At 46.5% G+C, this 27,189-nt stretch overlaps 1 protein-coding gene and 1 non-coding gene across 3 annotated transcripts; both read right to left on the reverse strand.

The window, feature by feature from the left end:
• On the reverse strand, positions 1–26,788 carry ALG8 (ALG8 alpha-1,3-glucosyltransferase). Of its 2 annotated transcripts, none has more exons than XM_039370032.1 (13): positions 26,639–26,788; positions 25,140–25,218; positions 23,030–23,223; positions 22,077–22,186; positions 21,428–21,495; positions 19,896–20,022; positions 18,481–18,584; positions 17,515–17,635; positions 10,136–10,275; positions 6,400–6,539; positions 3,966–4,063; positions 2,663–2,735; positions 1–789 (listed from the first exon to the last, which is right to left on the reverse strand). In XM_039370032.1, the coding sequence occupies exons 1-13, from the start codon at positions 26,731–26,733 to the stop codon at positions 570–572; spliced, it is 1,569 nt and encodes a 522-aa protein (XP_039225966.1). In that variant the 5' UTR covers positions 26,734–26,788; the 3' UTR covers positions 1–569. The 2 variants fall into 2 exon arrangements, with proteins under 2 accessions (XP_039225966.1, XP_039225967.1); XM_039370033.1 differs by having other exon boundaries at positions 25,140–25,207; positions 26,639–26,772.
• On the reverse strand, positions 24,659–24,799 carry LOC120320402. Its single transcript, XR_005559952.1, has one exon.
• Positions 26,789–27,189: the final 401 nt, after the last annotated feature.

The raw sequence follows: 27,189 nt of genomic DNA on the forward strand, positions 1-27,189 counted from the left end.
TTTTAAAAAATGAATTCTTTATTTAATTTTCACCCAGCATGATAATAACGTTTTCTAGAAATTGATGATCATGTAATACAGAGTTTGGGAACTCAGCCTGTCTTTTTTTTTTTTTTTTTTGGTATGTGCAAAGCTCACCCCTACAATTTGCAAACCTCTTTTTTCTTTTAATTCCAGATAAGATACATGGAATGTGCCTCTTTAAATGTTAAGAAATTATCTCCTTGAACCCTGGTGACTCAAAACAGGAAAAAGAAATTGTTCCTGTTCCCTCTACATATGGATCAGCACATCCCTATGGCCTTTGGAGACAGAATTATTTAAAAGAAAAAGAAAGCAAAAACTTTGATTTCTCCTGCTATAGCAATAACGGAAATAAACACTGTTGCATTCAGGTCGCGCTGGTTTAAAAAGCTGATTATTTCCTTATGAGTTTCAGGTCCCCAAGTCTTTAAAGCGTTTCTGCAATTGAAGAGGAGGTCCAATGTGAGCACCTGTTGCCGTGTTGTGTGTGGTTGTGAGCTTGCCGGAATGATCCTTGCCAGCTTGGAATCCATGATAAACCATCATTATTCTTCTTTTTCTTTGCCTTCTGTGAAGGCTGAGATGTATAGCTTGAGCCAGGCATAAATGATGCCTAGAGCACAATATACGGAGGTGAGCAATAAAGGCAGGAATGGCAGTTTTTGAGCCCAGGAAGTAAAAGGGAACACAATTTCACAGGCGATTCCTAGGGGTATCAGCCCAGTGAGGTAGACTGCTTCCAACCAGTTCAGCAGAGGCTCTTTCCTATGGAGACAGGACAAGACAAAATGATTTTAAAAAGACTTCTTCATAGCCTTGCCATAAAGGTAGTCCTTGACTTATGACTGGTCGCTTAGCGACTGTTCAAAGTTACCATGGACCTCCCCCCCCCAAACGGGAACGATCCGGTTCGGAAGTTCCAACGGCTGCCCCACCCGACAGGCTTGTGGGGTAAGTGTGTGTGTGTGTGAAAGCAGGCAGGTCCAAAGCCTGCAGAGTCCTTAGGCCTCAAGGACTCTCGGAGGGAGTACGAACGACCAGATGACTGCAAGGAATAGATAAATCCTGCCATTCCCCACCATTCAGCCAGAACTGAAGAAGCTTTTTCGGTGAGAAGCAAAATGTTTTCAAGGGGAAAAAAACCCCAAGGAAATTCAGTTGCCTTTTGAAAAAGCACCTTTAGGGTGCCTTAGGGGGTGAGGGAAGCCTTGGGGGTCCTGGAACAGGTGTACCTAGGCTTGTGCTAGCACTCCCAGGGTCTCTCCTAACCCTGAGGCACCCTGGGCTCCGCCTAAAGACCACATTGGGGAGAGCAGGGTGGGGGGTCATAAAGTAATATTACAACTTCTGCCACAGCTTCTGAGTGTAATGGGCAAGCTCCATTACAGTTGTAACTTGAGGACTACCTGCACCCATTACCTATAAACTTATCTATGAGTGAAGCCAGATGAATCCAGCAGCCCCCAGTTGCGGGTGCTTTTAAAGAAGAGACCGGACAGCCATTTGTGTGAGATGGTATAGGGAAGGGGTAGGCAACCTTGGCTCTTTTATGACTCGTGGACTTCAACTGCCAGTATTCCAGAGCCAGCATGGGGGAACTATGGCCCCTTCATGACTTGTGGACTTCAACTCCCAGGATTCCTGAGCCAGCATGGGGGAACTATGGCCCCTTTACGACTCGTGGACTTCAACTCCCAGGATTCCTGAGCCAACATGGCTCAGCTTGGAAACCTCTCCCTTTCCCCTCAGCATGGCTGGCTCAGGAATTCTGGGAGTTGAAGTCCATGAGTCAGAAAAGAGCCAAGGTTGCCTACCCCTGGTATAGGGTTTCCTGCTTTATCAGGGGGCTGGACTAGAAGACCTCCAAGGTCCCTTCCAACTCTTGTTATCCTGTATTCTATTCCGACTGGCCACGGAGTAAACAAGCGGGTGGACTTAAGTTTTGACTTCTTACAACCTACCCAATGTATAATCCGGGCTTTTACTTTCAAGTTGAACTGCATAGGATCAAACTGTCAACATAATCAGACTCACCCAAATCCTATCAGTCGGTTGCTTCCCTGAAGACATTTCATTACCCAAACTAAGTAACAAAGAGCCGAGGTGGCGCAGCAGTTAGAGTGTAGTACTGCAGGCCACTTTAGCTGACTGTGTTCAGCAGGTCAGCGGTTCAAATCTCACCGGCTCAATACACACACACACACACACACACACACACACACACACACACACACACACATTGCTTACTGGTGCACACTGCTTAGAGAGTGCTTGCACTTAAAGCGGTATATAAAGTCTCATAAGTAAATAAATAAATAAATAAACATCATCAGTGCACTGATATTGTTACCTAGTTGGGTGATGAAACGTCTGCAAGAAAAAAAACCAACCTCAGTCCTCCTCTTCTTCATAAACCCCACTCCCTTCTAGCACTGATGATGTTACCTAGCTGGTTGATGAAACGTCTATAAGAAAACAAGCAGAGATGACCAAGGACCCCTCATTTCAACCCTGAGGTACAAATATCCTCCTTTTATTGGCAGTTTAACCATCCCTGAGATGGGACAAATGTGCAAAACCAGATCGCTCGGCAATGGGAAGGCTCTTCTCTTTATTTATAAAATGATTTCCTTCTTACCTGAACAGGGCCTTCAGGGAAGAGAAACTGTACACTGAAAAGAGGAGCATCAGCAATATTTTAATGGGCAGCTCTGAAAGAAACAACAACAAAGACTTTGTAGTATCAAATTCCATGGCAGATGTATTGCGGGGAAGAAGTATTCCCATTTATGCATCCTGTATTATGCCGTGCATACACTTTGTGACAACCCCTGAGATATTGGAACACGGCTATCATGTCCCCCCTCGTCCTTCTCTTCGTTAAACTAGACATACCCAATTCCAGCAGCCGTTCCTTATATGCTTTAGCCTCCAGTCCCCTGATCATCTTTGTTGCTCTTCTCTGCACTCTTTCTAGAGTCTCAACATCTTTTTTACATCGTGGGGACCAAAACTGGATGCCGTATTCCAAGTGTGGCCTTACCAAAGCATTGAAAAGTGGTATTAACACTTCACGTGATCTTGATACTATCCCTCTGTCCATGCAGCCTAGGATTGTATACCACAACACCAGACTGGGTCCAGATTTGCCCTACGGTTTGGTAGTGCTTGGATCAAGTCTGTATTTCCATGTAGAAAAGGATGAGTTACTAGCCTGAATAAAATCCCATGGCACTGATTTAAGTAGAGCCCGTACCAATTTTATCTACGGCTAGGCCAGGGGTAGGCAACCTTGGCTTTTATGACTCGTGGACTTCAACTCCCAGAATTCCTGAGCCAGCATGGGGGAACTATGGCACCTTCATGAATTGTGGACTTCATCTCCCATAATTCCTGATCCAGCATGGGAGAACTATGGCCCCTTCATGACCTGCGGACTTCAACTCCCAGAATTCCTGAGCTGGCATGGCTCAACTTGAAACTTCTCCCTTTCCCCTCAGCATGGCTGACTCAGGAATTCTGGGAGTTGAAGTCCATGAGTGATAAAAGAGCCAGGGTTGCCTACCCTGGACTAGGCCATACATGTCAATCCATGGCTAACCAGTCCTGTCCCAGTGTATACCCAATTCAAGTGCTTGGCAATTGACTCGGATTTACAACTGGTTGCAGCATTATGTGTCCCCACGACTACAATTTGCAACTTTTTTTTTTTTTTTTGCTTATTTGTGGCAAAAAAAATGTTGTTGGAGAAGCTGGATTCACTAGGAACCATGGTGACCTGACTTACGACTGCTTGAAAAAGGGTCATAAAATCGTGTGATTTGACTGATGACTGCAACTTAGAATGGAAATCCCAGTCCCAATTATGGTGATAAGTTGAGGATTACCTATATCAAAGCATTTTTTTTCTTTTTTGCAAATAACGAAGAAATTAAATATACCTGGTGCGGTAAACAGCAGTGGGAAGAGGGAAAAATGGCCCGTAGTGGACAGCATGAGGTAAACACCAGCATCTCTTGACCTCTCCACAGACAGAAAGCTGAGAACAGAACAATAAAAAAAAAGGAATATTTCAGAGTAGAATCTGTTTTTGTCAGGCCTCTCTCAAAGCTGCCACGCTCACTCACTGATACAATAAGGTAGTCCTTGACTTATTAACCACAATTGAGCTCAAACAGTTCGTTGCTAAGCGAGACAGTTGTAAATCTTGCCCCATTTTGCGAGCTTTCTTGCCACCGTCGTTAAGTGGATCCTTGCAGTTGTTAAATTAGCAACATAGCTGTTAAGCAAATTTGGCTTCCCTCATTAACTTCGCCTGTCAGAAGGTCGCAAAAAGAGATCACACGATCCCGGGACACTGCGACCGTCCTAAATATAAGCCAGTTGCCAAGTATTCAAATTTGGACCCCGTGGTGATCCACTTTTTGTGACTTTCTGACAAGCCAAGTTAATGGGGAAGCCAGATTCACTTAAAAACTGTGTTACTGATTTAACAGCTTTAGCGATTCACTTAACAAGTGTGGCAAGAACGGTCATAAAGTGGAGGCAAAACTGTTGAGCAACAGAAAATTTGGGTTCAATTGTGGCCATTAAGTCTTACATTTTGGACTGTGGTCTTGCTGGGGGGGGGGGGGGGAAACAGCTTCAGTTCACCAACTGCTTTATTGTTCTGACCAGTTTGGGGACTGTTCTAGCAGGGATCTGTCCTGGTTCCAGAGTCAGTGAAGGAAGAGTTGTGGCAGAGGGATGTCTGGATCCTTACAAAAGCAGAAACAATCCCCAGCTCCAGGCTTCCACTGTATCGCTTGTGGTTGATATTTATGGTCAGGCCCATTATGACCTTCTCTTTCTTTCTTTCTCTCTCTCTCTCTCTTTCTTTCTTTTCTTTTTCTTTCCCTCCCTTTCTTCCCCTTCCTTCTTATGTTGCATTTCTCAATGGCTTGTCCTCTGGGCAGTGTACAATATAAACAAAATGAAGTTAAACATTAAAAGCAGAACGGTTTAGGACCCACACGTTTTAAATGCTTGATAAAACTACAGAATTGGGGGCTTTGCTAACCTCTTGAGGGCAAGATGCTCCAGAATGCAGGGGCAGAGGCAGAGAAGGGTCTCTTCCCACATCCTGCCAGTCGAAATTCTTTGACGGGGTCCGCAGCATGCAGGGGCAAGGTAATAATTGAACAGCTAACCAGCTTGTATGATGCGAAATGTAGAATGTAATGTAAGGTGGATGATGCAATGATAGGAATGACTCAGCAGGGTCTGTATCCCTTTAAGAGCCTGAGTATATTTTTGCTGGAGTCTCTCTCTCTCTCTCTCTCCCATCCGTTTCCTGCTGTAACTGCTGTGTGTTGGATTCTGCTGTATTACCATGTGTATGTCTATTGTTCCTGGGGTACAATATTGTAGACAGTGTAATATAAACCACCATTTAATATAGACTGCTGTTTATTGTGTTTACTCCTGGGTTATCTTAGTGCAATAAGACTGTGCATGCTCTGACACTTCCCTTCCTGAATGAGCGGGATGGGCTGATGTGATGGGGTGAAGCCAGTTCCGTAGGTAGCCTGGCCCTAGGCCAGTGATGGCGAACCTTTTAGAGACCGAGTGCCCAAACTGCAACCCCAAACCCCCTTATTTATCGCCGGGTGCGCGTGGCCCACTGGGTGGGCATGGCTGTGATAGTCATGGCAGACTGGGTGGGTGTGGCCAAGGTGGGCACAGTCACCTCGATGTTGCTCGGGGGGAGGGACGGGCAGGGTTGGGGGAGATCCAGGGGGTCTCTGGCAAGTGGGGCTATGGGCAGGAGGCTCATCCTGCAGGGTGAGGTGAGGCAAGGTGAGGAAAGGCAGGGCAAGGTGAGGCAGGGGCCGGGGTGACTGCTGCTTGACACCATTGGCCCCCGCACAGAGTCCAGCGAGTGCATGGGGGCCAACAGTGTCTTGTCAGCAGCCACAGCCTGCCAGCCCCTCGACCAGCATACTCTGGGGCTCCGCAGCCCACCGCCAGCAGTTCAGAGAAGCCACCTCTGAGCTGGACAGCCAGTGGACAGCTGAGGAGGTGATGCAGTGGGTCGTGCCCGGAAAAAGGAGACCATGTGAGGCCAGAAGGGATGGGATGAGGGGGAGGGAAATCAGTGGTGCTGGGATGCATCTGGCCACGTGGGACCTCGGCGAGTTAGCGGGTGGCTGGTTGAAGAGGGACAGTTGCCAACTCCAGGGCATGGCGTGTGTGCCCACAGAGAGGCTGAGTGCTGCTTCTGGCACGCGAGCCATAGGTTCGCCACCCCTGCCCTAGGCTATGTAGGGTTTCAATAGCTCCCTTCTCCACTCACAATGCTTTTTCCTTGGTGGTCAGCAATGACCGCTCTCTTACCTCAAAGGAAGAATGGCGAGGAGAATGGCTTTCTCATGGACGTGCCAACCAAACAGGAAGGAGCTTAGCGCACAGAGAACCAAGCACCTCAGGAATCCTCGGGGCCCTTGGGGTTTAAACCAAAGACAGAAAACAGAAGGCTAGAAATAACAGGCAGAAACAGAGCTTCAGTGGGTCTTCCACCATTAAGCAGGTCATCAGTCAATGGAGCCCTCTCTTTTCTGTCATGCCCTAGAGCAGGGATCGGCAACCTTGGCTCTTTTATGACTCGTGGACTTCACCTCCCAGAATTCCTGAGCCAGCATGGGGGAACTATGGCCCCTTCATGACTCGTGGACTTCAACTCCCAGAATTCCTGAGGCAGCCATTCTGAGGGGAAAGGGAGAGGTTTCCAAGCTGGGCCATGCTGGCTCAGGAATTCTGGGAGTTGAAGTCCACAAGTCATAGTCCTGCCCTAGAGAAGGTGCCTTCAAATGTTGGAAGGCTTTAGATCAGGGGTACCCAACCCCAAGTCTTAAAATCACCAAGGTTGGATACCCGGATCTAAAACCAACGGCCATCTCTACTTCCAGTTGAAGGAGCTCCATTCTTCAGTAAAACGAATGGAGCAGAACTCATATGACAAGACTCAATTAGTCCATGTTTACATGTTCCGTGGGGTCACAGGAAAAGTTGGCAGAATTGTGGGGGCATGGGAAGTGGCATTTTCGAATGCTGCTGCTTCATATATGTTTTTAAAAACCACAATCAGCCACCCCAGGGGGGGGAGAGGGTCAGCCCTGGTCATTGTTGTTTGTGCTAGCATCATAATTATATTGTAAGCCGCCCAGAATTATGCTGTGGTAAGTTGGGCGGCCAATAAATTAAATAAAAGTAAACAAATAAAAGTAAATAATAAATTAAAAATTAAACTAAATAAATAAAATTAAACAAAAAAAAAAAAATTAAATAAAAATTAATTAGATTAAAGGAATTAAATAATGAATTAAATATATACTATACCAGGGGTAGGCAACCTTGGCTGGCTCTTTTATGACTTGTGGACTTCAACACCCAGAATTCTTGAACCAGCCACTCTGACTCGGGAATTCTGGGAGTTGAAGTCCACAAGTCATAAAAGAGCCAAGGTTGCCGATCCCTGTACTGTATTGTACTATACTGTACTAGTTAAGTAAGCAAGCAAGCCTTCCCAGGTAGATCAGACAGTAAACATAATCAGACAAGCTAATTTTACTTTAAAGCAACAGTAATAGAATCTTGCAAGTTTGAAAATACAAATCTCCCGCTGTCTCCTTTTTCAGTCTAGCTAGAGAATTCCTTCCGAGCTTCTTGCTCTGCCCATTTTAAATAAATAAATAATTAAATAAACTTTATTGCCATTGTATGTGTATACACAGTGTACACATACAACGAAATTTACGTGACACCCAAAGACCAGGTCCCACACACATAATCCCCCAACACACTGCCACCCACCACAATTCCCCACCCCTAAAACCGCCCAAACATCCACCCAACAGACCAAGTAATGCTGTCCAACAGTTCACTGATGGTGGCCCTTTAGTTCATTATTAAGTGCAATTATAGCTCTGGGAGAAAAACTATTCAGAAAACGTGTGGTCCGAGTTTTAAATGTTCTATATCTTCTGCCAGAAGGCAACAGTCCAAAGAGATTGTAAGCAGGATGGGAAGAGTCTCTGAGAATGTTATGCAACTTCCTCAAACAGCGAGATTCGAAGATGTTGTCCAGGGCTGGTAGCTGGAGTCCGATAATATTCTGGGCAGTTTTAATAATTCTCTATAGAGCTTTTTTATCCGCTAACAGCAGCGGTTCTCAACCTGTGGTTCGGGATCCCATTTGGGGTCAAACGACCATTTCACGGGGGTTGCCAAACAACACAGTCCGCCATTTACCCCCCCCCCCTTTTCCTTAGCTGTGCTACTCCCTTTTATTCTATTGGCTTTTGAAAGCCAATAGAATAGACTCTCTTGAATAGAGTCTAATTCTATTGGCTTTCCAAAGCCAATAGGAATTGTCCAGGCTGTCTCTGCCCTGCTGAGCCCGCCAAAAGTCCCATTCTGCAAACGGTGCTGCGCCAGTTGAGCAGTCCTCGACTTACGACCAGTTGGGGGTCGCGCCATTAAAAAGGTTGAGAACCACAGCACTACAGAGCTGCTTCCATACCATGCAAGAATGCCGTATGTCAGGACACTCTCAACCGTGCTGTGATAGTAGGACAGAAGTAGATGCTGAGATAGATTAATCTATCATTCTCAGGAAGTACAGCCTCTTCTCTGCCTCCTTCACAAGCATGTTAACATTCATAGTCCATGAGAGGTCCTCCGCGATATAAGCTGTGGGCTATGCTGCTTCTTATCTTATTTGGATTCTCCAGCTGGATGTTGACATCATGTCTGACTCTTCGCGATCCCCACAGACCATAGCAAGCCGGGGGGGAGGGGGGGCTGTCTTTCACTGTCTCCTGGCGTTTGCCCAAATTCTTCTTCATCATCTCACCAACTATATAAGCGGATCAATTTGAGAAGGATGTGGTTTAGACCAGGGGTTCCCCAATTCCTGGGCCACTATCAGGTCTTGAGCCTTTTGGAATCGGGCTGCGGAAGTTGTGGGGGGGGGGCAAGCACAGGCGCATGCACATATGGAACAACCTGCCTCCAGAGTCGGTGAATGCTCCAACACTGGAAGTTTTTAAGAAGAGATTGGACAGCCATTTATTCAAAATGGTATAAGGTTTCTTGCCTGAGCAGGGGGTTGGACTAGATGACCTCCAAGGTCCCTTCCAACTTTACTATTATTATTATTATTATCGTTATCATTATGGCTAAAACATATAAGGAACGGTTGCTAGAATTGGGTATGTCTAGTTTAGGAAGGACAAGGGGGGACATGATAGCAGTATTCCAATATCTCAGGGGCTGCCATAAAGAAGAGGGAATTAAGCTATTCTCCAAAGCACCTGAAGGCAGGACAAGAAGCAACGGGTGGAAACTACTCAAGGAGAGAAGCAACCTAGAACTAAGGAGAAACTTCCTGACAGTGAGAACAATTAATCAGTGGAACAGCTTGCCTCCAGAAGCAGTAAATGCTCCAACACTGGAAGTTTTTAAGAAGAGACTGGACAGCCATTTGTCCGAAATGGTGTAGGGTTTCCTGCCCGAGCAGGGGGTTGGACTAGATGACCTCCAAGGTCCCTTCCAACTTCTACTACTACTACTACTACTACTACTACTACTACTACTATTATTATTATTATTATTATTATATACATCCCCACTCACATGAGTAGCGGGCAATCTGCAAAGCCAAAATGTAGGGGAACCCTGGTTTAGACAGAAAAAAAAAATCTAACTGTGGCTAACAGATCTTCCAAGACCGGATGCAATGTTTTAGCCCAACTTTTGACATCGGGCCAAATCTCCATTATCTGCACAGGGGGGAAAAGGGACCTTCTACTTTCATGTTTTATGCCTCTGTAAGAATCAGGCACGGTGATATTTAGAACTTTTTATTTTCTTTACCCTTATCTCTCGCCTAGGAAAAGTTTTGCCTGAGAATTGTGGCATGGCAGAGTCTGTCCAGTAAGGTCAGAGTCAGTTATTTTTTAAGGAGATTCTGGACTGATGAGAGATGGGAATGTACCGAAATTCAACAGATTTGGTTCAGAGGAAATTAAACAAATTTAACCGCACAAGGGCGATAATGGTTTATGCTTACCAGCATGGAGATGGCGGTACAGCACAAGGTTGCTAGTGGGGTCACAGAAGGCAGGACGCTGTGCTGAAATTCCTGAACCAGCCCTCCCGTCATGGCTGCCTTGGGCACTTTTGCAGGGTCAAGCAAGTGATACTTCAGCCCTGGAAAGTCAAAGAGGAAATCTGTTAATGAGCTCAGGTGCACAGTCGAGCAATCTGACATAGATTGTCTGGGATCTGTGGTCCTTTCTGAGCTTGGTGGTTTTCTTGCAAATGTTTAATTACTCAAGTAGGTAACATTTTCAGTGCTAGGAGGTGTGGAGGGGTATGTGTGTGTGTGTGTGTGTGTACAATGATTGTGGGGTCCTGGGTGCTCTCTGAGCTTGATGGGTTTTTTTTTTTTTTTTTGCAAATGTTTAATTACTCAAGTGGTAACATTTTCAATGCTGTGTGTGTCTGTGTGTGTGTGTGTGTGTAGAGGACGACTGTGGGGTCCTGGGTGCTCTCTGACCATGGTGGTTTTCTTGCAAATGTTTAATTACTCAAGTAGGTAACATTTTCAGTGCTGTGTGTGTGTGTGTGTGTAGAGGACAACTGTGGGGTCCTGGGTGTTCTCTGACCATGGTGGTTTTCTTGCAAATGTTTAATTACTCAAGTAGGTAACATTTTCAGTGGTGTGTGTGTGTGTGTGTATGTGTAGAGGACAACTGTGGGGTCCTGGGTGCTCTCTGACCATGGTGGTTTTCTTGCAAATGTTTAATTACTCAAATAGGTAACATTTTCAGTGCTAGGTGTGTGTGTGTGTGTGTGTGTGTGTGTGTGTGTGTGTGCGCGCGCGCATAGAGGATTGTGGGGTCCTGGGTGAGCTTGGTGGTTTTCTTGCAAATGTTTAATTACTCAAGTAGGTAACATTTTCAGTGGTGTGTGTGTGTGTGTGTGTGTGTGTGTGTGTATGTGTAGAGTGTCAGCCCCAGCGTGCATCCTACCCATGTACGGACGTTGGCCGGTCTCCGGAGCTCTGAACCGACTTCCGAACAGCCTTGGTGGAGCCGGAGCTCTGAACCGACTTCCGAACAGCCTGGGTGGAGCCGGACGCGGAGCAGTGTCGGGACTAATACCGGCGCTTCCGCTATGACGGAGGAACCACGTGGCTGCTTACTCTATTGCACGGGAAGCCCGGATGAACAGACATTATGTGGGCGGACAGCGCTGATTTATGACGCTGGGTCTGACAGAATGTAATTGATAGGATGATGATAGGGTGTGGTGCAGATGGGGTTGCGTTCAGCAGGGGTAATTGGGTAATTGGGGTGATTGGGGCGTGCGCGGTGGGTGTGGTGATGGGATTAATAGGACGCTGGGCTGGGGTGTTTCCCAGAGCTGATTTTGTTTTCGACATAGCGAAATAAACCTTTGTTGACTACTGAAACGTACCTGGTGTTCTGGTTGATTTTTACAGCAGCAGGACGTTCTTACAGTAAATCAGCTCTGGGAAACACCTTCCGGTGTTTCCGCTGCAATCGGCCGGGCCACCGCGCTGCGGAGTGTGGAACACCCTAGCCCACAGGTACACCTACGGCGGTTGGCACCCCGGGTACCACATCGAAAAAACCGACAGAGAAATCACGGGTGGCCTACCAACTGGGACAGTCGCCGATCCAGCAACCACCCGATGGGGCGTCTCCTACATTACAGGAATACGAGGACGAAGGACTGGTGGAAGATCCGATGGTGAGTGACCCCATCGTCCCCTTCACCATCCCCATTTCATTGACAAACCCGGTCACGGGTGAGGTAATGCCCTGTCCGGCGTTATTAGATACGGGATGTACAAGATGCCTTATTAGTAAGGGGTTAGTACAACAGATGCGGATTAGGGTGGCCCGACTAAAGACCCCGATCCGTTTTGAGCAGGTAGATGGTTCCCTGTTGGGAGGGGTCCCCACTACATTGGTAACGGAGCCTGTTAGAATGGATATTGGGGGTCATTGGGAAATGATAAGGTTCATAGTTGTTCCCACTATGTCCGAGTCTGTTATTCTGGGATTAGCGTGGATGGATAAGTGGACACCAACCATTTGGTGGGCGGAGGGGTCCAGACACCTACGGCTAGCAGTAGGTCCGCATCCGCGGTCGCCAGATGACTTGAATAGGGATAGAAAGTTAAACGCTTCACGATCGGTCCAGGAGAAGGACAAAACCCCATACCCACGGGTATATGACGATCTCGCGGCAGTTTAGCGAACAGGAATGTGATAGTTTGCCGCCGCACAGACAGACTGATTGTGCAATCGAACTCGCTCCAGGAGCTAAGCTACCCAAACCCAGAATGTACCCCATGACATTTGCAGAACTGCAGGAAATGAGAAAGTACATTGATAAGAATCTAGCCAGAGGTTTTATAGAACCAGCACGTTCGAGAATAGCCGCTCCAGTTATATTCCAGGGAAAAAAGGATGGGGGATTGAGGTTATGTGTAGACTTCCGAGGTCTGAACGCAGTGTGTATAAATCAAGTATATCCCCTGCCGCTTATGAAAGACCTGCTCACTCATTTGGCGGCTGGGAAAATCTTCACAAAACTAGACCTCCGTGAGGCATACTATAGGGTACGCATTAGGCAAGGGGACGAGTGGAAGACAGCATTTAACTGTCCCCTGGGCAGCTACCAATTCAAGGTGATGCCTTTCGGGTTACAAGGAGCGCCGGCCGTCTTCATGCAACTAATAAATGAAGTATTACATGATCATCTATATAGGGGCGTCCTTGTCTATTTGGATGATATACTCATCTATTCGCAGACGTTAGAAGACCATGTACAATTAGTACGGACAGTACTGCAAAAGTTGTTAAACGCCAACCTGTACTGTAAGCTGTCAAAGTGCGAGTTTCACAAAGACCGGATAGATTATTTAGGGTTCAGGGTGTCAGCTATGGGGATAGAAATGGATCCTAATAAAGTACGCAGTGTTCTAGAATGGCAGGCCCCGAGGACCCGTCGTCAACTGCAGAGATTCTTGGGGTTTGCCAATTTCTACCGCCAATTCATCCCCTCTTTCGCTGATGTGGCTCTACCATTAACTCAATTGTTGCGCACCAAAACCACACCTGGCAAACCCCATCCCAAACAGGCATTGGAATGGACGGTAGCTTGCCAACGGGCCTTCGAGTCTCTTAAACGACTATTTGCAGAGGAACCAGTGCTATTGCACCCCGACCCAAATAAGCCATTTATAGTGCAGGCCGACGCTAGTGATGTGGCTGTCGGCGCACTCTTGATGCAACGTAACGGCCAAGGCAACTTGCAACCGTGCGCATACACCTCCAAGAAGTTTACCGACCCCGAGAGACGATGGGCAGTGTGGGAGAAAGAAGCATTTGTGATAAAATGGGCGTTGTCCACCTGGCGACATCTATTGGAGGGTGCGCAACACCCATTCGAGGTGTGGACGGACCACCGGAACCTGGCGGTCCTCCAGACTCCAAGGCGATTTGCGCCGAAACACGTTCGATGGGCGCAGTATTTTCAGCGTTTCCGGTTTCACCTGAAGGTGGTGCCCGGAGGAAAGAACTTCCTAGCAGACGCACTCTCCCGGCTACCACAATATGATAGTAAAAAGGAACAAGTGATCCAGACCATTATGCCGCTATGTAGTAGGGATCCCGCACACGTAGAAGGATGTGCCAAAGTGGTGACGTTTGAGGAGGAACTGCAAACTGTATTGTTGACCGATCCCTGGTTGCAGGCGAATCCCGGGTTATTAACCCAGCGTGATGGCTTGGCTTGGTATAGGAATAGGTTATACATCCCCCAGGAAATGCGTCATCGGGTACTTCATCAATGTCACGACTCGAAGCTGGCAGGCCATTTTGGCTTCGTCAAGACGCTCCATTTGGCGAGACGACGGTTCTGGTGGCCCAGTTTACGGAAGGACATTGAGCGATACGTTAAGGAATGTAGGATTTGCGCGCAGTCTAAAGTGGTACCGAAGAGGCCAATGGGACTGCTACAACCGGTATCTAATCCGATCCGACCCTGGCAGGACATCGGGATGGATTTCCTTGTTGATTTACCGAACATCAGAGGGTACACGGTCATATGGACGGTTGTGGACTTGTTCTCGAAGCAAGCACATTTCGTCCCCTGCAAAGGACTGCCATCTGCGAGGGGACTAGTGACATTGTTCGTGCAACACATATATAGATTACATGGAGCACCCCGTAGAATTATCTCGGACCGGGGTGTTCAATTTACGGCTCAATTCTGGCGTAGATTCCTAGCAAGCATTGGGACCACACAAGGCCTGAGTTCAGCATACCATCCTTGCACTAATGGGGCGGCGGAACGGGCTAATGCGGCAATCTCACGATATCTCCGGTCTTATGTATCTCACCAACAGTCAGATTGGATAGACTTCATACCATTCGCGGAACTAGCGTATAACAACGCAGTGCATAAAAGCACCGGGTTGACCCCTTTCCAAGTAGTTTATGGATACGATCCGGTTCCATTACCTGGGGCTGAACCACAGGGGGGTACAGATATACGTCCTGGAGATTGGATGTCCCGTGCAGGTCAGGTGTGGAGTACAGTGAAACAGGCGTTACAACATGCGGAAAAGGCAGTGAAGGAGCAAGCAGATAAAAGTCGTAGAAGGGCAATGCACCTGAGAGTGGGTGACCGGGTGTACTTGTCCACCAAGTATATTAAGTTGCAGGTACCATGCAAGAAACTGGCACCAAAATACATTGGACCATTCCGCATAGTACGTATCATCAATCCTGTCACGGTGCAACTGCAATTGCCAGGAGTACTTGGTAAGATACACCCAGTATTTCATGTGAGTCTATTAAAACCAGTAGAAGGGACCACCCATGATGAACCTCCCCCAGGGCCCGTTGCCCCGGGAAGGTATGAAATACAGGACATACTGGATTCCCGGTGGAGGGGGGCGATATGTATTATCTGGTTCTATGGAAAGGATACCCCTTATCCGAGGCATCCTGGGTTCGGGAGGGGGATGTCTTCGCTCCTGCCCTGATTCGTCAATATCACAGGCTGTGGCCGCACAACCCGAGGAACACAGGGGGATAGGTGATAGCATACGTGAATGTCTCTGTTTCATTTCAGGGGGCCCTGTGGTGAGGGGGAGCCGGATGTCAGCCCCAGCGTGCATCCTACCCATGTACGGACGTTGGCCGGTCTCCGGAGCTCTGAACCGACTTCCGAACAGCCGTGGTGGAGCCGGAGCTCTGAACCGACTTCCGAACAGCCTTGGTGGAGCCGGACGCGGAGCAGTGTCGGGACTAATACCGGCGCTTCCGCTATGACGGAGGAACCACGTGGCTGCTTACTCTATTGCACGGGAAGCCCGGATGAACAGACATTATGTGGGCGGACAGCGCTGATTTATGACGCTGGGTCTGACAGAATGTAATTGATAGGATGATGATAGGGTGTGGTGCAGATGGGGTTGCGTTCAGCAGGGGTAATTAGGTAATTGGGGTGATTGGGGCGTGCGCGGTGGGTGTGGTGATGGGATTAATAGGACGCTGGGCTGGGGTGTTTCCCAGAGCTGATTTTGTTTTCGACATAGCGAAATAAACCTTTGTTGACTACTGAAACGTACCTGGTGTTCTGGTTGATTTTTACAGCAGCAGGACGTTCTTACATAGAGGACAACTGTGGGGTCCTGGGTGTTCTCTGACCACGGTGGTTTTCTTGCAAATGTTTAATTACTCAAGTAGGTAACATTTTCAGTGGTGTGTGTGTGTGTGTGTATGTGTAGAGGACAACTGTGGGGTCCTGGGTGCTCTCTGACCATGATGGTTTTCTTGCAAATGTTTAATTACTCAAGTAGGTAACATTTTCAGTGCTAGGTGTGTGTGTGTGTGTGTGTGTGTGTGCGCGCGCGCGCGTAGAGGATTGTGGGGTCCTGGGTGAGCTTGGTGGTTTTCTTGCAAATGTTTAATTACTCAAGTAGGTAACATTGTCAGTGCTAGGGGTGTGTGTAGAGGAGGACTGTGGGGTCCTGGGTGCTCTCTGAGCTTGGTGGTTTTCTTGCAAATATTTAATTAAGTAGGTAACATTTTCAGTGCTAGGTGTGTGTGTGTGTGAGTGTGTGTGTGTGTGTGTGTGAGAGAGAGAGAGAGAGAGAGAGAGAGAGAGAGAGAGAGAGAGAGAGAGAGAGAGAGAGAATAGTAGTAGTAGTAGGACTACCGGGTCCTTGGTGTTCTCTGAGCTTGGTGGTTTTCTTGCAGGCGTTTCACTACCAAACTAGTTAATCTCATCAGTGCTAGTGGAGGAGGAGGAGGAGGACTGTGGGGTCCTTGCTGGTTTTCTTGCAGATGTTTTCACTACCAAACTAATCTCATCTATGCTAGCAGGGAGTGGGGTTCGCTCAAACCAAAACCTGCTTGACCGAACCGTCTCCTCTCTAGCAATCAACATCTCTATGTGCAGAGATTAACACCAAGACAAACGATCGAGAACTAAACAATACCCTAATCAAGGACCTATCCATGCAGACAACTAAGTTAACAGTAAATGTCTATGGAGATTCTCAGTCATCCAGAGGTCATGGTTGTCCCAAAGGTGCTTCTTCAGAGCTGAGGAAGCTTCTTGGATGAGAAGCAAAACGTCTTCAAAGAAAAATAAGGAAGTCCAGTTGCCTCCTGAAAAAAGCACCTTTGGGACAAGGGAACAGTAAACAACAGCCTAATCAAGGAATCGCCATGACTCCAATCAGCACTGACAGAGCAAGCCACGTGTATATAAACAGAGCAAATCCCACTTCCTTCTAGCACTGATGATGTTACCTAGTAGGGTCAGGAAACATCTGCAAAAAAACAAACCTACCCATGGAGCAGGGGGTCTTCAAACTTGGCCCCTTTGTGACTTGTGGACCTGAACTCCCAGAATTCCTGAACCACCATGGGGGAACTATGGCCCCTTCATGACTTGTGGACTTCGGCTCCCAGAATTCCTCAGCCAGCATGGGGGAACTATGGCCCCTTCATGACTCGGGGACTTCAACTCCCAGAATTCCTCAGCCAGCATGGGGGAAATATGGTCCCCTCATGACTCGTGGACTTCAACTCCCAGAATTCCTGAGCCAACATGGAGGAACTATGGCCCCTTCATGACTCGGGGACTTCAACTCCCAGAATTCCTGAGCCAGCATGGGGGAACTATGGCCCCTTCATGACTCGGGGACTTCAACTCCCAGAATTCCTCAGCCAGCATGGAGGAACTATGGCCCCCTTTATGACTGCTTTTGATTTTTATACTGTGAACCCCCCAGAACTGACTGAAGTGAGGTTGTGGTGTCCATGTCAAATAAAATGGCACGATGGAAGGACAGACAGACAGACAGACAAGCAGAAGGATTAAGATACCTACCAAGGACTGACAACATTTTGTCAATGGAGTTGTACACAGCCCAAACGTTTGGGGCCCAGTATGCATGGCAGAGGCCCCGTTTGAATGGGAAAAGGCGAGAGAAAACTTGAGGAAGCTGACCCTAAATTGGAGAAAAATTGTTATTAACCGTTCTACTTAGATCAGGTTTTTTTCCCCAAATGTAGCGTGTTTAAGGTGTGTAGACTTCCACTCCCAGAATCCCCCAACTAACCACCCCTTCTGAGGGTTGAAGCAACGGATGGAAACTCATCAAGGAGAGAAGCAACCTAGAACTGAGGAGAAACTTCCTGACAGTCAGAACAATTAACCAGTGGAACTACCTGCCTCCAGAAGCAGTGAATGCTCCAACACTGGAAGTTTTTAAGAAGAGACTGGACAGCCATTTGTCCAAAATGGTATAGGTTTCCCTGCCTGAGTAGGGGGTTGGACTCGATGACCTCCAAGGTCCCTTCCAACTTTATTATTATTATTATTTGAAAAACACTGATTTAGGAGAATTTATTGCTTTTTTCTTTTCTTCCACAGCATTCAAACCAGGTTGGATCCTACATGTTGAATGTTAAATACATCACTTTTTCCTCCTTTTTTGTATGCTATTTTTTCTTTTTTTGACATGGTTAGAGCCGAATGTTTTTATTTTCTTGCATTTTGTCTGTTTCTGTATTTTATTCTCTTGGAGAAAACAATGAACTTTATAAAACAACCACACTGATTTAGACCAAGAAACAACTCACCCCGATCTACATTTTAAACCCTGCTATGTTTGGAATATTGCTACTTTGCGTTAGTTGGTTTTGAAAACGGAATGCATTTATTTTTATTTATTAATTCATTCAAATTTGTTCTATTTGCCCAACTCCCAACGGTTTATTGACAATGCCCTAACTTGAGAAACTTTCTCAAAAATTGTCTTTCAGGAAAAAAATAAAGAGAGGGGTTTCTTACCCAAACCAAAAATGGTCCAAGGGAAACGGCAGAAACAAGGCAGACGATGAATCCCAGACTGATTAAGCGCAGAAAACGGAAACTGCGCCATCGAAGAGATCCACCTAGACACAATGAGAGCTAGAATGATGATAATAGATGATTTGAAACCTGCCAGCGACAGGTCAGACCGCCTTTTTAGCTAGACCAGTGTTTCTCAACCTTGACAATTTTAAGGCATGTGGACTTCAACTCCCAGAATTCCACAGCCAGCAATGCTGGCTGTGGAATTCTGGGAGTTGAAGTCCACATGCCTTAAAATTGTCAAGGTTGAGAAACACTTGAGCTAGACCTTGAGGTAATCCTCGACTTACAACTGCAACTGAGCCCAACATTGCCCTGGATAAAGCAAGACCGTTCAGTGAGCTTTGCCCCATTTTACGACCTTTCCTGCCACAGATGTTAAGTGAATCACCGCAGCTGTTAAGTTAGTAAGGTGGCCGTTAAGGGAATCTGGATCCCCCATTGACTTTGCCTGTCCAACGGTCACAAAAGTGGGATCACATGTTCTCAGGACAGGGCAACCGTCAGGAGTGACCCCGGGATACAGGCCGCTTGCCAAGGGCCCAAATGTTGATCACCTGAGGAGATACGGGTAGTCCTCGAATTACGACGTAAAATTGAGCCCAACCTTTATGTTGCTAAGTGAGACATTTGTTAAGTGACTCTGGCCCCATTTTACGGCCTTTCTTCCCAGTTGTGAAATGAATCACTGCAATTGATAAGTGAGTAACACGGTTGTTAAGGGAATCTGGCGTGTCCCCTATTGCAGTGGTGGCGAACCTATGGCACGGGTGGGCATGCGCGCTATTGCCCCAGTCCTAGGCCCTCAGCTGGGTTTTATAAACCCTTTTTGCTTTAGGCCTCTGCCATGTGCAAAAAAAAAAAGGTTCAATAATCAATTTCAACTTCTCGCGGGAAAAAAGATTTTGCAAAGTTGGAACTGATTGAACTTTTTAGTCCCACCCAGTCTGCCGTTACCACTCCAGCCACGCCCACTGAATGGGCCACGCCCACTCAATGGGCCACACCCATTGAGGGATAAGTGGGTTTTGGGTTGCAGTTTGGGCACTCGATCCCTAAAAGGTTTGCCATCACTGCCCTATTGGCTCAGCTTGTCAGAAAGCCGTCAAAAGGGGATCACGTGACCCGGTATACCGTCATAAATACGAGTCGGTTGTCGAGCGTCTGAATTTTGACCATGTGACCGTGGAGATGCCACCACGGTCGTGTGAAAAATGGTCGTTAAGTCACTTCCTTCAGTGCCATTGTGGCTTTGAATGCTCACTAAATGAACCGCTGTAAGTTGAGGACCGCCTGTACTAGAATCCAACCTTTTTTTGCCTTCAAGGTGTGTGAAATTGTCAGCAACGTACCTGGATTATTTTCAGCGAAGCAGTAAGATCGGAGCAGATAGACGCCATAGGCTGGGGCCACATAGAGGTAAATGTGCTTGAAGTGCAGGAGAGCAGCAAAGAGGAAAGCGCCTTCTAAGTATCTTTTCTGGAAAGGAATGGGGCGGGGGGGGTGGAGATGAAAAGAGCTAAGATAAACAAGCACCCCTGGTCTTTATCAAAACATGCTGGCCAAGGAGTTGGGGATGAGGATGTTGGGGCCTCAGTTTAGCAAAAACAACGTAGGAGCTTCTCAAGATTCAGAAATTTTTTTTTGGGTGGTTCGTTATAATAGAAATACTGGGAATTCTAGTTCCGCTGTAGGCATGAAAGCTGGCTGGGTGACTTTTGGCCCCGTATCACCAGGAGACGGTAAGTTCTAGTCCTGCCTTGGGCCGCTTCCTTTCTCTCTCAACCCAGCCCACCTCACAGGGTGGTTGTTGTGGAGAAAATAGGAAGAGGAAGAAGTAAAAGACTATGTATGTGTATATATGTTTGTGTATAATGTATGTATGCTATACATCTATCTATATCCATATATATAGATTTATATATAGATCTCTCTCTCTCTCTGTGTGTGTGTGTGTATGTATGTATATATATATAGATAGATAGGTTGCTAACAAAGAATAAAGAGCGAACTGGGATAGCTATTTCGAGTTTTTTAACTCTCTTCAGCCAGACTTACTCTTCTGAGTCGAACCTGGGCTATATGCATGTTAGGCAGTTGTATTAACCTCTAGGCTACAGGCTCTTTCTCACTTTGTCAGCTGTATCAGGAGAGAGACAGGGGGAGGAGATTTTTACCTTGAATGTGCACCCTGTCAGCCCAAATATGGGAGAAAGAAATCTTCTTCTGCAAAATGATGTCGCAGTTGGCGATTGCTGCTTGTGGATGGCTCTGGATTGAGCTGATACAGGCAAAAGAAAAGAAGATTTCTTTCTCCCATATTTGGGCTGACAGGGTGCACATTCAAGATAAGGGAGAGAGAGAGCAAGAGAGAGAGAGAGATCCATATCTATCTATCTATCTATCTATCTATCTATCTATCTATCTATCTATCTATCTATCTATCTATCTATCTATCTATCTATCTATCTATCTATTCAAAAACTAAAACATGGATCACCGAGACCAAGGAATTTATTTAAAAACTTAGCTTTTATCAGCGGCTGCTGACATCGTCAGAGTTCTAGCCAGGATTGAGAATCAGGTTTCACCGCTGACGAAAGCTAGGTTTTTAAAAAAATTCCTTGGCCTCGGTGATCTGTGTTTTAGTTTTTGAATATGAATATACCGGAGACTCGTATCTTCAAAATTATTTTAGATCTCTCTCCCCCTCTCTCTATATATATATCTTTGTTTTCTTTGAAGACGTTTCGCTTCTCGCCCAAGAAGCTTCTTCAGCTCTATCCATCGATCCATTCCTATCTATCTGTGTGTGTGTGTGTGTGTGTGTGTGTAGAGAGGGAGGGGGGAGAGAGGAAGAGTGGGGGGAAGGACTATACACTACCTGGAATAATCGTGCAATCGAAAGCAGCAGGAATCCGAACAGGAAACCATTGTATTGAAAGTGAATATCTGAGATTGATTTAAGGAAGTCCATCTGCTTTAGAAATATTGCTCTAAGCCAAGAGGTTTTTCCAATTTAAATACAATTCTGCCTAGTTCTGAAAAAATCAAACCCTAATAGATTCAATCAATCAAAACGTACACCAAAGTTGTTTCTCACCCCTCCTGGGATATTTGGTTAATGCAGTGGTTCTCAACCTTTTTAATGCCGCGACCCCCAACCGGTCGTAAGCCGAGGACTACTCAACCGGTCGTAAGTCGAGGACTACTCAACTGGTGCAGCACCGTTTGCAGAGTGGGACTTTTGGCGGGCTCAGCAGGGCAGAGACAGCCTGGACAATTCCTATTGGCTTTTGAAAGCCAATAGAATGAGACTCTATTCAAGAGAGTCTATTCTATTGGCTTTCAAAAGCCAATAGAATAAAAGGGAGTAGCACAGCTAAGGAAAAGGGGGAAAAAATGGCGGACTGCATTGTTTGTCGACCCCCGTGAAATGGTCGTTCGACCCCAAATGGGGTCCTGACCCACAGGTTGAGAACCACTGGGTTAATGCATCAGTCTCTTCAGAAGCAACCAGAAGGCCAGGATACGATCTACAATTAAGAGACCAAAATTCCACAGCAGAAGGACAGAAAGAACAAACGGCGGGCTTTCCAGTGGGTCTTTTCCACCTTGCTTCCTGCTCACACAATTGCAGCATCTGGAACAAGAAAACCAAGACCCACAAATGTTGCATGCACGCACCTTACGGGACATGTACGGTTTATCGAGCAAAAATATCTACATTCCTTCCTTCTTCCCAATTACATAGTCCTCAATTTACGACCATTTCTTTAGCCACTGTTCAAGGTTACGCTAGTGGAAAAAATGACATGAGCTTGTTTTTTACACTTATGACCATTGCAGCATCCCCAGGGTCACTGGATCAAAATTCAGATGCTTGGCAACTGGCATGTACTTGTGACAGTTGCACGTGATCCCCTTTTGCAACTTTCTGACAAGCAAAGTCAAGGGGGGGGGGAAGCCAGATTCGCTTAACGACCGTCTTCCTAACTTAACAACTGCAGCGATTCACTTAATAATCGGGGCAAGGAAGATGGCAAAATGGGGCAAAATGCACCTAACAACTTAGCAACGGAAACTTTGGGTTCGGTTATGTTCGTAAGTCGAGGACGACCTGTATTTTGGAAATATCAGGTAAAGACTGTATGAGCCGAGGTGGCGCAGCAGTTAGGGTGCAGTAGTGCAGGCCACTTTAGCTGACTGTGTTCAGCAGGTCAGCGGTTCAAATCTCACCGCTCAAGGTTGACTCAGCCTTCCATCCTTCCGGGGTAGGTAAAATGAGGACCCAGATTGTTGGGGGCAATGTAAATATACATATACATTGCTTACTGGTGTACACCGCTTAGAGAGTGCTTGCACTTAAAGCGGTATATAAGTCTCATAAAATAAATAAATAAAAGACAAGGACAGTCAACACCAGTGGTCTCCTCCCCTTTCCTCCAGGCCCCAAGCCCCCTCCAATAAAGACACAACCACCTACTGGTACACGGCGTAGATGTAGAGCGTGTCTGTAGCGATCACCGAGAGCCTTTGGAAAAGAACGGTCATTTGGCTGGCATGGTTGAGGTTCTGAACGGACAGCATCTCTTTGTCAAAGTAGACGGCAGCGTAGGAAAGCATACGCTCGAACCAGGCAAAAAAGGGAGGGTAATCCAAGGTCCACTCAGAAGTTGCCTGAAATTAAAAAAAACAAAACAATTAAGCAATAAGAATCTACAGGAAGAGGCGTCTGTTGATTGTACATTTCAAACTTCAGTTATCTTCTCCAGATCATAAAATCCTAGAGTCCGGCAAGGCCAAAGGCAACTCAAGGCAGCGAAGATACTGAATATTTCTTCCTCAATATTTCCCCACAATGACAACCGGGTGAGAGGGACTGGCCCAAAGTCACCCAGCTGGCTTTCATGCCTAAGGTGGGACTAGAACTGATAGTCTCTTGGTGATTGGCCCAGAGTCACTCAGTTTGTTTTTCATGCCTAAGGCGGGACTCGAACTCATAGTCTCCTGGCGATTGGCCCAAAATCACCCTGTCACTGTTCGTGCCTAAGGCGGGACTAGAACTGACAGTCTCTTGGTGACTGGCCCAAAGTCACTCAGTTTTTCCATGTCTAAGGCTTTCATGCCTAAGACAGAACTAGAACTCAGTCTCCTGGCGATTGGTCCAAAATCACCCTGTCACTGTTCATGCCTAAGCTGGGGCTAGAACTCACAGTCTCTTGGTGATTGGCCCAAAGTCACTAAGGCTTTCATGCCTAAGGTGGGACTAAACTCCTAGTCTTCTGGTGATTGGCCCAAAGTCACCCAGCCAGTGTTCATGCCTAAAGCGGGATTAGAGCTGACAGTCTCTTGGTGATTGGCCCAAAATCACCCAACCGGCTTCCATGCCTAAGGCAGAACTAAGTCTCCTGGTGATTGGCTCAAGTCACCCAACCGGCTTTCATGCCTAAAGTGGGCCTAGAACTCACAGACTCCCATTTCCTAACCTGATGCCTTAACTGCTAGACCAGTGGTTCTCAACCTTCTTAATGCCGCGACCCCCAACCGGTCGTAAGTCAAGGATTACTCAACTGGTCGTAAGTCGAGGATTACTCAGCTGGCGCAGCATCGTTTGCAGAATGGGACTTTTGGCAGGCTCAGCAGGGCAGAGATAGCCTGGACAATTCCTATTGGCTTTTGAAAGCCAATAGAATTGGACTCTATTCAAGAGTCTATTCTATTGGCTTTCAAAAGCCAATAGAATAAAAGGGAGTAGCACAGCTAAGGAAAAAAGGGGGAAAAATGGTGGACTGCGTTGTTTGGCGACCCCCGTGAAATGGTCGTTCGACCCCAAATGGGGTCCCGACCCACAGGTTGAGAACCACTGCATTAGACCAAAACGGCTCTCAGTCACAGTTATTGATTACAACAATAAAAGATAACAGTCTAAAAAAAAGGGGGGGGGGAAAGGCTGCAAAAAAGTAAAGCAGCTTTTAAAATGACATCAGTTAGCGAACTCCCTTTAAAAAAAAAATAATCCCAGAATTCAAGGAATTGGAAGAATTGTCCGGAATCTGTTTAAAAATGCGACTTACCCAAACCATTGCAAGCCGGCCTGTTGTTGCTATTCTCGTTTGTGCAAAGGGGAACGATCTGGATCAGTTGGCTGGGCTAAACCAGACAGAGACCTTCACTTTTTTTAATCTAGGAAGGCTGACAGTACAGGCAAAAGAGACTGCAATTGCCTGCTTGGGAGGTTTGTTCAGCTTCCGGTGACAAGCAGCAAACTTTCTAATTAAACAATCTCTCTCGGTAGATTCAGAAACCGTATCACGAACACAGCTCTTAACCACACCCCATTTTGGAGGAAAAGACAGCTAGTCCTCAATTTACAACTGTCTGTTTAGTGACTGAAGATATAGCGGCATTGAAAAAAGTGTCTCATGACAATTTTTCACACTTAACAACCACTGCAGCGTCCTCACGGTCAATATTCAGACGCTTGGCAACTTGACTCGTACTTACGATCGTTTTGTGACTTTCTGACAAGCCAAGCCAAGTCACTGCTCTACAAACCAAGGATATTTCATGCAATGAAAGGATAAGATACTCACCTCGTAATACCACTGAGAGGCTGGTAGGCTGTGAGTAATGGCAAGCCAATTCCTGTGCACTTCAAAATCTGTGGAATGACTACAAGGAGTTAACCATTAGTATCCAGATAGAGGTTTCTCCACATTCAGTTTGTTTTCCACTTTATTGAGCAATCAAACAAAGACTAACCAGGTTAACTACAGGAGTGGCCAAAACTGTGGAAACCTTTTGGGAAAAGTGTACAGTAGAAATGCCACCTTTGGTTAAGTTTCCACCCATTTTTCTTCTCATTTCTTTATAACTGTAGCCTTGTTCACTTAATAATTCTATTTTACATCGCTTTCTGGGCAACCAGTCAGCTCTTTGCACCATGACTTTAATTTTATGACGTTTTGCAAGCTCACTAAATGAAAAAACACAAAAAAACCAATCAACTTGATAAGCGATCACATAACACACTGACAAATGTCCTCCTCTGGGCTTCAATACATGACATCGATAACTGGATCCTACTGTGATCTGATTGGCTCATTGCCAAAACAAGATGATGTCCGATTGGCTCTCTAAACACTCATGCTCATTGGCTACAATCAGAGGAAGGAAAGCTACCTGAGATCAACCTAAGCAACTTGTGCTTCCTTTTTCTGGTTATTTGGCTTAACTTCTCATAGAATGCAGTACAGATAATTAAAAAAACTTTGTTGCATTACATTCTTGATTAAATTATCTTTCCATTGATATATAAATTTATGGTACCACTCCAAAAAAAAGGTGGTGTCATTAGCCATCAAACCTCCAAAACACACTTTTCCCAAAAGGTTTCCACACTTTTGACCACTACTGTATTTTATAATACAGGTTAGCCCTCGACTTACAACAGTTTATTTACTGACCGTTCAAAGTTACAACGGCCCTGGAAAAAAGGGACTTAAGGACCGTCTTTCACACTTACGACCTTTGCAGGTGAAACTGACTCGTACTTACGACGGTTGCAGCGTCCCGGGGTCACGTGATCCCCTTTTGCGACCTTCTGACAAAGTCAATGGGGGGAGCCAGATTCACTTAGCGACGGTGTTGCTAACTTAACTGCAGTGATCCACTTAGCAACCGTGGCACGAAACGTCGCAAAACGGGGCAAATCTCACTTAAACCAACGTTTCGCTTAGCAACAAAAACGTTGGGTTCCATTGTGGGGGTAAGTCGAGGACTGCCCGTTTTCCAACTCCCCTCTTGATGTGTTAACACTACAACCTCCATCATCCCCAGCCACCATGGCTCGCACCGACTATAGATCAGCGGAGCTTGGAAGGGTAACAAAGAAGAGCACGGAGGGAGGGGGACAGCCACGGGAACAGCCACAAAAAGGGTACTATCAGCAGAGGGCGGGGAGGAACTCTCTGGGAACAGCCGAATCTACAATGGCGGCGATTGAACCTTCTACCTCCCTCCTGCCCCCCCCCCCGCTTCCGCGCGCCTTTTTAATCAGCCGAAAGACAAATAACGAATTCGGATCTCTTACTATGTCGGAATGAGGAGCATTTTCAGAAATGTCACGCCGAAGGCCAAAGCCAGAAAGGAGTCCCTTCCTCCGCACCAAGCTCGGCGCACCGCCATAACAGCCCGCTCCTTTCCCGCAGGGGGCCGGAAGGGCACCACTGCGCATGCTCCAGACGCTGACCGTTTGACTCCCGCTATTTTTTTTAAAATGGCGCTTGATGTCTGAGCATCTGCGCAGGCGCTAACAAGTCAAACCTTTGAGCCTGCGCAGTGGCTTATTTGTGCTAGACCAGGGGTAGTCAACCTTGGCTCTTTTATGACTCGTGGACTTCAACTCCCAGAATTCCTGAGCCAGCACAGCTGGCTCAGGAATTCTGGGAGTTGAAGTCCACGAGTCATAAAAGAGCCAAGGTTGACTACCCCTGTTCTAGACGGAGATAATTATTGCAAGTTGGAGGTTATTTAGTAGGAATAAACAGCTGCACGGATTCAATGATCTTAATATAATAAATATACATAAGACTGCAGTCTTGTTGCATATTTAGTCGCAGCATCTTATCGCTGCTCAAAAGT

Source organism: Crotalus tigris, unplaced genomic scaffold (assembly GCF_016545835.1).
Source record: "Crotalus tigris isolate CLP2741 ecotype Arizona unplaced genomic scaffold, ASM1654583v1 scf7180000021352.268788, whole genome shotgun sequence".
NCBI lineage: Eukaryota > Metazoa > Chordata > Lepidosauria > Squamata > Viperidae > Crotalus > Crotalus tigris.